Source organism: Nyctereutes procyonoides, unplaced genomic scaffold (genome assembly GCF_905146905.1).
Source record: "Nyctereutes procyonoides isolate TBG_1078 unplaced genomic scaffold, NYPRO_anot_genome, whole genome shotgun sequence".
Taxonomy (NCBI): Eukaryota; Metazoa; Chordata; class Mammalia; order Carnivora; family Canidae; genus Nyctereutes; species Nyctereutes procyonoides.
The window spans coordinates 74,401,568-74,415,498 of NW_026575126.1; the positions used below are offsets into that span (position 1 = coordinate 74,401,568).

Consider the following 13,931-nt stretch of genomic DNA (forward strand, 5'->3'; position numbering starts at 1 on the left):
GGCGCGTCCCGTCTCGCCCTCCCCGCTCCTGATCCTTCCAGGATTATGCTCTCCTCCCCGGGGGGCCTCGTCCCTCCCGGGCCGCTCGGAAGCCTTGGCCTGGGTCGGAGGCCCTCCTGCAACCTTTCGGAGGCCGGGAGTGAGTTTTCTGCGCGGCGAGTGTGAGAGGCGGCGGGGGTGTTCCCGTGCGCGGGGGGCGGGGAAGTTCCTTGCCCCCACTTTGCGGCGACCTCCTCGGACCCGCGGCGGGAGCGGGGCCGGCGTCCTCGGGGGGCGGGGGCGGGGGCGGGGGCGGGGGGCGCGGCGGAGCATGGCCGCGGGGAGGGCTCCCCGGAGCCTCCCAGTCTCTTGATCAAAGCATTCCGCTATTCTGATTTATTGCCTGCTTGGGGAGTTATTTTTTTTTTTTTCTTTCTTTTTTTTCCGCCTCTGAAGGAGACCTGTGTGTTCAGCCATTACTTTGCTGGGCGCTGCTCACAGGAATCTCCGACCCGCGGTGCCGCGGGGAGCCCCGCACTCGGGCCGCTCGCCCTCGCCCTCGCCCTCGCCGTCGCCCTCGCCGTCGCCCTCGCCGTCGCCCTCGCCCCGTCCCTCCTCCCTCTCTCCGCCCCTTCCCCCTTCTCTTTCTCCTCTCTTTCTCCCCCTCTCTCCCTTCTTTCGGCCGCCGTCTCCCCCGCGCCCTCCACGGGGCGGAGGGAAGCCGAGGAGGGGGAGGGAGGGGTTGGTGTCAATTTTTTTTGTGTGTGTGGCCGCGGCCGGAGCCTGTGGCGGGCGGCGAGCGGGGAGAGCCCGGCGCGGCAGAGCCATGGATGGCCCGACGCGGGGCCATGGACTCCGCAAGAAGCGGCGGTCGCGGTCGCAGCGAGACCGGGAGAGGCGCTCCCGGGGCGGGCTGGGGGCCGGCGCGGCCGGCGGCGGCGGGGCCGGCCGGACCCGGGCGCCCTCGCTCGCCTCGTCGTCGGGCTCCGACAAGGAAGACAATGGGAAGCCCCCGTCCTCCGCCCCGTCCCGGCCCAGACCCCCGCGGAGGAAGCGGAGAGAGTCCACCTCGGCCGAAGAGGACATCATTGATGGATTTGCCATGACCAGCTTTGTCACTTTCGAAGCGCTGGAGGTAAGGGGCACCCCCCTCCCCCCGGTCTCCCTTTATGCACGACCCCACTCGGCGGCGCCCGGCTCTGCTGCCTTCCGCGCCGCGCTCCGGTCTGTCGCCTGTCTGTCTGTCTGTCTGTCTGTCGAGGCTGAGGTCTTATTGTTGGGGGGGGTGGGGTGGGGGGGACCTGGGGGCGCGGGCAGACCGGCGGGCGGCAGGAGGGAATCGCAGAGCCGTGCCTGGTCCCCTCGTTCCCTGGTTTTCGCTCGCCTCTCCCCCGCGCCCCCTCCCTGCACCCCCTCCTCAGCAGATGGGCAGGGAGAAAGGGGTTCAGGCATCACAACAATGCGCCCCCCTCCACGGAGAGCTCTGCCCCTACTCCTTCCTCTTCCCCCTCCCCAATCATGGCTCCTCGGCTGGTGGAAGTCTCTTTGCTGGGTTTGGGGCGCCCGTGGACGGTTCTGCGTGTGCTTCCCACAGAACCATACGTCCGTGTGTGTGTGTCTGTATAGTATATGCCTTTCCTGGTTCTGAGTGTCCTCGGGACTCGAGACTGATGGGGGTTTTGTGGTTTCTTTGCCCCCCCTCCCCTGCTTTTTTTTTTTCTTTCTTTCTTTCTTTCTTTTTTTTTTTTTGGTGAAGCTGGGGAAGGGGGCGTTTTCTCTTGGTTGGGAGAAAGGAGGGAGGAGGGGAGAGAAGAGAGGAAAGGATGGAATCTCTCTCTCTATTCTATGTGGGGCTCTACTACAGAAAGGGTTAATTACAATATCATCTATACACATAGGCACATTTGTGTGTGTGTGTGTGTGTGTGTGTGTGTGTGTGTGTACAGGAGCAGTTTGGTTAAAGGACAGAAAAAGGTACACCGGGGAGGACTGGTGGGAGGAAAGAATAAAATCCTAGCTGGCATCTCAAGGGCTTGTCACAGAATTGTCCCTCTCCCTTTTTTTTTTTTTTTTTTTTTTTTTGGTGCTTTCTTTTCTTTTTCTTTCTGATTGGCTTTGTGTGTGTGTGTGTGTGTGTGTGTGTGTGTGTGTCTTTCTTTATTCCTTGGGCACCTGCAGCGTTCATTTCCAAATCCACATTTTCCTGCAGCTACAGGCTCTTGGGGGGGGTGAGGTGGGAGGTATGGGTAGACCGGGACTGTCCAGGGGCCTGGGGTAAACTGTCTCTACCTGGAGGGATCCGATTTGGTGCTGCCATCAGTCAGTCACTGGCCTCTACAGATGTAACAACCCCCTTTCCTCCCCCCACCTCCCTGTCCCCACCCCCAACACACCACACGCACAGAAGGCTTTGAGATTCTGCAGAGTTGGTCCCGCTTTCTTAAGCACAAAACCCAGATAGGAGTTGGTTTCTAGTATTTCGTGCACCTGATGTGATGATTTGAGGTTCCTGAAGGAAACTTTTCCCTTACCCTTTGGCTTTTTTGCTGTTATTATGGCATTGTTTGAGATGATCAGATGTAAGCTTTGTTAATGACAGCTTAAATCTCACACTCTGTAACTGCACAGGTTTAGATTGCTGGTTCTGTGCGTGTGTTTGGGTGTCAGCTTTAAATACTAAAAAGGAAGCCTTCATGTCAGGGTTGTTCTTTCTGTTTGAATTGCTTTTTGGTTGGGGGCTGCTGGTGGTGATGGTGGCCAGTGGTTGGGGAGAAAGGGAGGTTGGTGGTGGATGGTGGCCATAGATTTTGATGTTAGTTATTGAATCAGTTACCCTTTGGTTCTAGAGCTGGTGATTTATTGGCTAAGATGGACCTTACACCATTATTTTGAGCGTTGAGGCTCACCACTTATTAGGATAATTCTAACTGTGGCTTTAACTTTGGCAAGGTGGGAGGGTACTGTACAGTGTGACCTCTCTGTTTCTTTCTGTTTCTCTCTCTCTCTTTAAAAAAGGAATTGAAATGGCAGCATCTATCCTAATAAGGCTGCTAGAATTTGGTTCACCAGTGCTATCTGTGGTGGGCTTAGGACATTATTTGTAAGAGCCAGTTGCAAGTGGTTCTGCTTTCTGCATGGTTATTCCGGGTTGCTGTGTGGCCCCTCAAGTAAGTGAGCAAGAGGGGCCTGCATTTTCCCAGGAACATTTTTGAAGGCCAAGTAGAGGTAGATATAACTTATGCAAATTTTTTATTGTTTATACTGTTTATTCATTCATTCATTCATTCATGAGAGACACAGAGAGAGGCACAGACATAGGCATAGACAGAGGGAGAAGCGGGCTCTTTGCAGGAAGCCCCATGTGGCACTCGATCCCCAGATACTGGGATCCTGACCTGGAGCCACAGGAAGACTCTCAACCGCTGAGCCACCCGGGCAATCCCTATTGTTTATACTTTTAATAAGCAGATGTTTGACTGGGCTTGAGATGTGTACATCTATCCCTTTGGCTCTTGAGAGAAAATGTGCCCATTCTGTTTTTTTTTTTTTTGGGGGGGGGGTTAAAAAACTTAATTTTTTAGGAAAGATCAAAATCAGAGTGTAGCATTAATAACATTCCTTTCCTTACTGTGATTATTTTTTCTGCTGCTTTTCCAGATTCAAAACCCAAGTTACTTTGGTTAACTGAATGCTGTGCTACCTTCATATCTAAATACCATCTAGAGATCTGTGTGTAGGTCCAAAAGGTCTAACTTTTTAAAAAGTTTCCTTAAAACTTTACAGAAAAATTTAAACATAATCAAAAGTAGAGAGAACAGTATAATAAACTGATATACCCAGCACCCAGGTTCAACAGCTACCAACTCGTGGCTCATCTTGTTTCATCTGTAACTCATCTACTCCCCACTCTGAGATGGGATATGAGAAATAAGTAAATATTTCTACATGTATGTCTTAATGCTAATGACTCAGAAAGAAAACCCACCAGACACTCTGCAGTACCATTATCACACCTAAATAAATCGACAACGGTCTGTTCAAAATATTCTCAACTATCTTGTTAGTATTTACATTTAAGAGGGCTGGCTTTTGTAGGAGCGATGTAAATAAACTTCTCATATTAAAAATACACAGTGGGGAATAAAAATCATCATGTATGTCTGGTTCTGTGGGAAAAGTTGGATCTGTTTGCTGCTTATCACATTTGTGTCCCTGTTGGATGGTCAGACATATGTGTATAGTGATCATTAAATCCTCTGGTGTCCTACTGTTCTCAGTTTACAAGATTTACTGAACTATCACCACGAAATGTGAGGATTTATTGGGAAATAGGCAAGTAAAGTACGAACTTGGACAGAAATATATGTTAATGGAGTGCTTGTAAATATTAGGAATTATTATAGATGCCAAGAGTTACCACAAGTACCTAATTTGTTTTTGTGCCTTGTGTTTAGAAATGAAATCAAATGACACCACGTATCATCAAGGCTGCTGCTAGTATGATGTGATAAGAAACCAGAAATCTTGGCTCGCACAGCTAAGTTTTTAGCTTATGCTGGTTCAGAATAGTAGCTGGCAAATTGTAGAGTCGTGTACTTAGAATGTTAGTGGATTCATTATTTGACTCCATGATTTTGTCCTGAGTACCTGATTTCAGCTTCCCTTTTAAAGGGGAGGCTCCTAGGTCGTGATGAAGTGGCTGGTAAAAACTATTTCGATTCAACTATGGTTTTACAAATACTGGAGTAAAGGCAAATGAGAGAACCTGCATTTCTGTGTTGGTTATTTTTCACTCTTGTCTGGTTTTTATTTAAGATGATGAAAGCTGTAGAAGTAGTTTGAGAAGTCCCACACTTTATAGGCAGTGAAACTGGCTGAGGTAGTTTCATATTCTGCAGGGACACTTGTCTCAAGTAATTATGCCCTGAAGTTCAAGTATATGATTGTGAAGAGTCTTACGATAAAAGATAAGAGGGTAGGTGAGGAGGCTAAAGTTGAACGTGGTGTTCTTTTTATTATGCATTTGAGAAGCAGAATTACCATTTGGATATGGTATTGTTTATTTGAATATTCTTTGAATATTCAAATATTGAGGGTGAATATCCCCAGATATTGTGCCTCATTTTTTTTTTTAAAGTGGCTTTCAGCCAACAAAGTATAAATGGAAATGTTGGGGTTCTAGTACTGTATGTACCCTGATGTGCCAGATAATAATACTGCCTTTCAGTTCTTACTTGGGTTTCTTTCTGTGTAGTCTTGATTAGGAAGCCACATGAACACCATCGCTGAAAATTTCACTTTGTAAATCCATCATTTCCCCTCTGTGTTATGCACTGGGTTTTAAGGGCAGCCTCCTTCTATAAAACTGACCAAGGGAAGCAAAGATGAAGTTGGTAGGATTAGCAGACAGGAAGCCAGTTGGAGTTTTGCAGACTAGCGAAAATGAAGGCACACTTATCTTTGGTGGTTAGAGGATCAGACCAAGACTTTCATGTGGTCTTCATTTCCTAGTTGTTTCAGGGCTTACCTACACATTGGTAGCATAAATAGACTGTACAGAATTTGATGTACTTACAACATACCATAATTTACTATCGTTGAATCTCACTTATTTCAGTTGTTTAGAAAACATTAGTCATGTTCCTTCCATCAGCAAATATTTATGGAGTGCCTAGAAAGAGAGGAAAAAAAAAAAAACCCACCCCTAAAATATATGTAGTATCTTGAAGGAATATGTTGATAGATTAAGTCCAGTACTTCTAAAATAATTTTGAGACAGGCCCTCGAATATCTAATACCAACCAAGTGCAGTGAGCCTTCAGAGAAAGGGTAGTGACTGAAGACTGAAGTGTTTGAGAAGGCTTTTTGGTGAAGACTGGGCCTAGAGGTTGAAGAGATTTGGATAAATAAGGAGTGAGGGTTGGGGAGTGCAGGGAATAGTGTGGAAGGGAATAGTGTGGAAGCACAGAAACAAGAGGAATGAGAAGATGCTATTTGATTAGGGCTTGGTGAGCATGGAAGCGCTGGTAGAAATGAGTTACAGAATTATGTAAGTGGACCCCTGTGCAGACCCATGTTCCTGGGTTGGCCTTCCTAACTATTGAGAGACTTTGGGAAATTACTATTTAAAAGCATAATTTTCTTCATCCCTTAGTTGAGAGGTTTAGACTGCTTTTACAGCAAAGATCCCCAAGGTGGAAGGGAACCTAGCTCTGCTGGATGCTCATAAATCATGTTCCAGATTAAGGGAAAAAAAAAATGTGATCAAACTTCAAGTAATTTTGGAATTGGATGGGCAAGACAAAATTAAACAGGTGACTTGTTCTGCCAGAATTAAAAATCTTTTTTACTATGCAAATGTGAATTTTGAATATCAGAGAAGTAAGGCAGTGCTCTGTGCCTTGTCTCCTAAACTTTGACCAAAGGGCACTTTTATTCTTGGCATTGTAATCCACAATCTGATATGGTGAATGCTGGAAAAGATCTCTTAGGTCCCCTCCACATCTCAGAACTTGGTGGTCTCTGAGTACAGGGTGAGTGGGCTGGTGATAGACGACCTGGAAAATCAGGCACAGAAGTTTGGAGTTGGAATGGAGGCTGCTGCTTAAGTCAAACTGCTAAGGGGAAGGGGAGATGTATATAATGGTGATCAGTCCACTTCTCTTGCTCCCTTGTCCTACCTGGTGTCATTCTTTCATTGATGTTAGCAACCCCTCTATGAGGAGAGTGTTGGTAAGTGATTCTCATTAATAGTCCTTTCAGTTTGATAGCAGCCCTGATGCCAGCGGTTCTGATGCCACCAAGCTGTCTTCCAGCCAGTGTGTTTTATTGTCTCTTAGTCCTTTCTGATTTCCTGTACTGCTGCTTTTAGCAAGCTGGGAAAGAAGGTTGGATGGCAAAGGAGGTTGACAGTGATGTTAAAATAAAGGTTTCAAATTATTTGCCTTTTGCTCGCTTATGCATGAACTGGTAGTTCAAGAAAGGTCAGAACCCTTCTGTTAAACAGCCAGGGAAAGCTGTAGAGCTGTTTTGGGTGGATTTTTCACTTTCTGTCTTTGGAAGTTTGGTTTGGGACTACAGAGTAAATGGGTCAGTTGCAGCATTTCACTTCTAAAGTATGCATAGCTTTAGGATCTAAGGAGTTTCCAAGAGGTGAGAAAGTTTTCATAAAAGGAAGAGTGGGAAGAATGTGCCTGGTTACGGATTTAAGTATTTTACTGTATGTACCGAGTTTGAGTATTTTACTGTACAAGGCAGAGCACCAGTTCAGGTGTATTTATGTGAGATGAGGTTGAAGATTGTGATATGATGGTTCCGTGTGGCTTGTGCTACTTGTTGAGATTTGGAAGTAGGATAGGATATAAATGATTTATTTAAAAAATAAATCACAAAGTTAGTGATTAGCCTTTGATCCACTGACAGTGTTCTCTTGAAAAGGGGTTAAAAAAAAAACTGAGCATTCACCATGATTCAAGGAGTATTGAGGATGATGAAGAGATTCTGTGCACGTCTATACAACAGTATTATATATAGTAAAAAAAAATAAAAATAAATGGTGATTATTAGTTTGAGAGAGCTTTAGGATTAGATATGTGCCCAAACATAAAATAATAGTTGAGGCCGCTGTTAAGGAATCGTTAGGTCCCCATGACTACAAGATTTGGAAGATTTTGGACAGAGGATCTAGTAGCACTTCTTGATGAGAGGGGTATGTCCATGTGTGTCCTTATGCAGAGGGTGGTGGATGATGGGTTTACATTTTATTTTACCCCTATGCTCTGATTAGTTAAATATACTAAATGTAGCCTATGTTAAGGTGCCCCATGCTATTTTTTTCCTCCTCAAGAAACAACACTTTTTTTTTTTTCAGGGTTAGGATTAAACCTGATATTCTGTAGATCTAGGAAAAGGAACTTGGTAATGGGTTAGCAACTGTTAATTTGAGAAAGTTCTAGAAAAAAAATGAAGTAGATTTTGAAATTAAGATTTGAAAACTCAAATAATTGAAGTTTGGAAGAGCAAGATGGAAATTAATTTGGTGAAACCCAAGACAGGAGAGGATCACAAACAATATAGAGACATTATTAGCTGTGTCAGAATTGTTTTTATTATATAATTTGTACCTGTTTCATAAGTAGATGCATGCAGATTCCCCCCCCCCCCCCCGAAGAGGGGCATAGAATTATAAGGCTGGTGAGAACCTGAATTTATCTTTGTTCTTCCAGGTCTGAACTGTGTTCTTTCGTTTTTTTTCTAACAAGCCTGCAGGGCAGGGAGTATGCTGTCAGTAAGTTATCATTATAAGGTCACAAAGAATAGGTTCTCTTTATGCTGTTAGTAAACCAGGAGGGGGGAGAGTGGGTTTTTACATAGTCTGGATTTCTTTGCTTGCTTAGGAGGAGACTAGGCAAGTGTAGGCTTCTGTGGCTTAGTCGTCTTTAGGTCTCCGGTTCCATCCTTTGCAAGGTGACCTGTAGCCTATAATTAAATTTTATAAATTGGAAAGCATATTTCTTGCTGCTTTCTTTGCAGGTGTTTTATTTTACAGATTTTACACACTGGGAGTTAACGGTTTCATCGTGGGTTCCAGTTAGATTCTGTACCTACCCAGTGCTTGCTTGCCGCCCGCCTTCCTTCCTTCCTTCCTTCCTTCCTTCCTTCCTTCCTTCCTTCCTTCCTTCCAACTTCCTTCTTTTTCCTTTACTGAGGTAGAACTATCAATTATAAATGCAATTGCTAAAAGCTAATGGATTTAGGAAGTTGTAGATGAAAGGTGGAAACTTTAAAATTGCACACTTTTATTATTTGAGTTTCACCTGTCTGAAGGACTCTGATGTGAGGGTAAATTGCTTGCCACAGTTGTCTAGGCTGTTACAGCTCATCATTCTGGTTTCTCATTCATATCTGAACTCCGATTAGAGTTTGCCTGAGCAAACACAGATTACCAACTAATACATACAAATATATTTTTAAAGACTTGCCTGTCATTTTGGCTTGCTACTGTACCTCATGGTCCTATCTCTTTGGTACCTTTTTTAAGAGCCTTGGAAAATCCACGTGCAGTAAAATGGAGTCACGAGAAGAAAAGGGACAAGCCCACAGTTTGTAAGTAATGAAAAATGTCTAATGCAGGTTTGGATTCAGTTTTGGCAGAAAGCCTTAAAATTTCAGGCACTTTGTGATTGGTATTAACTGAGGCATTTTGAAATGACCTGGGCTAGATGCTGAAGCACAGCCTGTGAAGACAGATTGTGACTCTTGGTTATATGGGTGAAATCTGATACTTTCCTTTGGCAGAGGTATCTGAATCTGGGATAGGGTTTAAGTCAATGCCAGGGTCAAGTTGTGATGATACCTAGGGGATGTCATTTTCCTTGTCTCCTCACACCTATCTGCCACGGTGGCACACAAACCTCCCGACCTCATTTTAGGTTTCTGCAAAGTTTCTTTCTTTCTTTCTTTTCTTCCTTTTCTTTTCTTTCTTTTCTTTCTCTTTCCTTTTTTTTTTCCTGCAAAGTTTCTGATGGCAGTGATATTTTAGAGCTTGAAAAGAGAATTTAAGAGAGTCCATTATTGCAGTTACCACTCGGTAGTTACACTGAAGTAGACATTTTCTGGTTGTTAGGGTCCCTGTTCAATTATGCTTGCTGGATAAAGGTTGCTGGTTGTTCAGTGAATATTTTTCTTTAGTAAAAAACTGAGTAAGAAAACACATGACTGGAGATATAAATGAAACAGGGGTCGAAGATTAGATTATCACTTGTTTTCTAAGCCACATGCTACACATTCCAGTGTTCTACCTATTTTCTCTGTTCAGCTGATGAAAATAACGAAGGTCCTGGATTGTGCTGTTGTAAAAAAACGATTTTGTATCATTCAAGTGAAATTACACTTTCATTGGGGCAAAAGGGGAAAGAGGTGTTTGCAAAGTTGGCTCCTTGCTCATTGCTTATAGGGATCAGTTTGATTCCATGTCAAAATTACATTTTGAGATTAAAGTGCACTGCTACCTCTTTAGGAGGTATTATCCTAAAGTTAGGACCTCAGCTTTTTTTTAGAGCAGTCTTTTAATCCATTTCACTCTGGCCACTGTTGGCTGATGTGCTTCCCAAGCTTGGGAGTGGCATTAGAGGCACAGATGTTGTCTCTAGTCCTGTAGTTCTACCTGTCATTTGGCAAATGAAAACACAGCCCAGAGGGGTTAATTGGCCTGCTCAAGATCACACTGGGAGTTAACACTTTCACTGTCACCCACTGAAACTAGGAGACTGCTTCAGCTTCATTGTTGAGTTCCCAAGGACTGGGCATCTAAGGAGGAGGGTTGTTTTGTTTTGTTTTGTTTTTAAAAAAACAAAAATATAATGGAAATGGGGATGAATGCCTATGATTGTAAAGCTTCCTATTTTTTCTGATTCAAATAATCAGAAAATCAGGTTCTCAGTGTCAAGAACCTTTTTAAAAGCATTCTGCTTTACCCCAGTGTATCACTCTGTAATTCGTTGGCCTTTCTCTGTGGGTGCATTGGTCTTTTCTAAATCCCCTCCCCCTCTACTCCCCACAATGAGGACATAGATGAAAAAGTAAATACTAGGGTAATGATATGAAGGTTTCTCATTCTTGAATGTCCAGTGGAAAGATGCAGCAATTATATGGGCAAAAGATGCCTTAATATGGGCTACTTAAAATTTTCATGTGTTTTATTTGGATATAGTATTTTCTTCAGCCTGGTTACCCAGAGAAACTCAGAGCCACTTAATGGCATTGGTAGCAGAATATTTGAAGTGAATTTAGGAGAATAGTTAAATTCTCAACCAAACTTTTCTTCTGAAGAAGAAAGAATCAAAATATTAAATCCATATGACATGTTGGCTAAGGCATCTTGCCTGTTTATTGCTGAACCAGAAAATTTATAACAACTGTTTGTCATGTGTATATATTTATAGCCATTCATATAATGAAAAGAAGTTTTCATGAGATTGTAATAACATATCAAGATGGATGTAATTAAAACAGAAGCAGATTGACACCCTGAATTAAATGCAAACCATAAACCAGGATACCTGAGCATTGTGCCTCACATATTTGCTGAAGGGGGCAGTCAGCCAAATATGCAAATAAAAAGACATTGATGAATTTCCTTGGGTGTGTGTGTGGTTGCAGAGAACCCAACTATTTTATTAATCTTTTATCAAGCATTGTTTAGGTTTGCAGCAGCAATGGAATGTATTAATTTGGCAGACCAAATAGCTTAGGACCAGAAAGTAGGAAATAATAAGGACACATGATTGATATACTGCTATAAATAACACATGCGACTGACAAAGGGGCTGAGTAATCTTTAGATCTGTGCTTGATGTCATTAATGGAGTTGTTAAACCAGGATGTTTGGGTTGAACTTCAATCAGGGAGGCTACCTCCCATTTAAAATGCAGACCTATCTCTAGTTGTACTCTGAACTGATATGTTGACAAAATTGGTGTAAGTCGAATTTTTATAAATTGGATCAAATGCACCAAGGGAATCTTACTGTGAAAAATATGAGGTGTTTTTATTTTTTATTTTATTTTTTAAAACATCAAGCTTAGTATTCTCTGCAGGGAAGCTGGGATTTTGGTAGAGTGGGTCTCTTTAGATGGGCATTGCTTTCCTTGAGACATTTTTCTGCATGTGTTCCCTGTGTTCCTGGAAGAAAGTGATTGTGAGACTTGCATTTTCTGTTCAGGTTTCATACCTCACTTGGTGCTTCCAGGAATAATTGGTGGTGATTTGAATAGACCTGCATCATTCAGATTTCAGAGGGCGGTTTTCAAGTGTGTACTAAGGAGGGTTTGTGGCTATGATTATGGAATATGATTTTCATATCTGTTCCATGGAGGAGTCCAGGCATGTCATAAATCACTTTAGAATCATAATTTTAGGGCAGCCCTGGTGGCTTAGCGCCGCCTTCAGCCCAGGGCATGATCCTGGAGACCCGGGATTGAGTCCCACATCGGGCTCCCTTCATGGAGCCTGCTTCTCTCTCTGTCTGTCTGTCTGTCTCTGTGTGTCTAATAAATAAATAAAAATTTTTTAAAAAAATCATAATTTTATAGAAACATCTTACCTATAATTTTTCGATATGACAGTTTAGTTTTAAAATTGTAAAGATGCCAAATGCAGGGCTGTATTGTTATTAGGGAAGTTGGTGACATCTGTTATAATCTTGTTAACCAGGGGAGGAAAATGCTTTAATCAAAACATCTAATTGTGCCCCCTCAACTGATAAAAGATCTTTTGCTAAATTTTTGGAATTGGCCTTAATGGAAGAAGCTGGCCTCCACAGGAACTGTGAAGTAAATTTACTCTTTTTATTTTGAAAAACTCTTATCCTTCACCATGGTGACATAGGATGTTTTCATTTTGTCAAATTGCCTTTATACTGTGTGTTGAAAATAGATATTTTCAGTAGTTGTTTAAGCCAGCATGAAGTTTTTGTTTTTGTCTTCCTTCTCACCCCTATAGTGTGTGAGGCCCCAGAGGGAGTTTATATGTCCAGACGTGAACTAGGAGGAGATGTGGTGGCTGAGAGCCACCCTGGGGGGGGGGGGGCAGCAAGCAAATGATAATTACAGGTGAGAGGCAGGGGGATAATTCAGCCTCTGTTCTGGGAGGTGTGATTTCACACCTGAATGTGGAAACCTGCTGTGTTAGACAGTTGTGTTGTTTTAAAATTAGCTTTATTAGTCTAATATAGAACTGGACCAGATTGTTTGAGGTCACTTTTAGTTGAGGGAATATAACTGTTTTTAAATATTGATTCCAGAAGTATTTTCTGCATTTAAGAGTAGTTACATACAGTATTTGAAAATATCAGAAATTGTTGAACTCAGCCTATCTACATTGCTTCTAGCTCCCTTGATCACTTCTTAAAAATTGTTAAATATTTTGACAATGCAGCTTACCACTTCAAATCAGTCATACTTCAAAACCTGTTCAATAAAGCCATCCTTTTATCTATATTTCAGCCTACAATTAACTTTATCTGCAGCTATTTTGTTTGCAGAATCACAGATGATGATGATGATGATGATGACCTTTTTTGTTAGTCTTAATGCTGGGATATGGATTGGGTCAGAGAAATGCTTTATGTCGTAGTTTTGAGAGTGTTCATTATTTTGAAATGATTTTCCCATGGATTGAGATCTTGGGGCCAGCCTAAAGAAGTTTTTGAAGCATTGACCATGACACAATGTACTCTGTGTTTTATTTGGGATCTGGGGGGAAGTTCAAGTGCTATTAATTTTTTCTTGGTCTGTGATATGCTCTATAATGGCTTATTGTGTGTCACTTGGGAGTATGACAAGAACCTTGGAAAAGAGAGCCAGAGTTTTTTTCCTCTATATTTCTAATATATTGTTTTATTTTCTTCTATTTTCTACCTTTAGTCTCTGTACTTTCCCTACATATATCATCCTTGGGATATTTGAGGCTCTTAGGATTTCTGTTTCCTTTACTCAGTAATCCATTCATACATAGTAGGTATTCAGTGCTTATTTAGAGTTAACCTATTTCCACAAAAGTTCCATGAAAAGATCAAAAGGGAGCCACTATTTACTGAGTATTTACCCTGGGCCAGGAATTGTGCTTAGAATTTTACATCCATTATGTCAGTGGAGCTACTTCATGGTAAAAAGGGAAAGATATCCCTATTTTACAGTTGAAGAAACTGAAGCTCTGAGAGGTTAAGTCAACCTGCCCCAAGTCAGTACAAGAGAGGCAGGGAATGCAGTGGTTTATACCTTACCTTACCTGAAAGCTTGTGCTCTTTACCCCTTTCTACCCTTCATTTTGTGAGAGAGTCCCAAATGAGTCTCTGGTAGACCACATTTCTTCCTTGCTCCTGAAAATTGTCTTGGTTACAAAGGATTTTCCAGATATAATAATAGTATTTAGAGAGGAGAGAGTACTTCATT

At 42.7% G+C, this 13,931-nt stretch overlaps 1 protein-coding gene across 3 annotated transcripts in view; it reads left to right on the top strand.

Moving 5' to 3' along the window:
* The first annotated feature begins 338 nt into the window (after window positions 1-338).
* Window positions 339-13,931, top strand: part of AUTS2 (activator of transcription and developmental regulator AUTS2) — a 1,136,649-nt gene continuing 1,123,056 nt past the window's right edge. The window contains exon 1 of one of the 3 annotated variants that reach the window (XM_055340077.1): window positions 339-1,114. In XM_055340077.1, coding sequence (XP_055196052.1) covers window positions 806-1,114 — 309 coding nt within the window. In that variant the 5' untranslated portion in view covers window positions 339-805. The remainder of the gene's footprint in view (window positions 1,115-13,931) is intronic. The other 2 variants (XM_055340076.1, XM_055340078.1) reach the window with 2 other exon arrangements.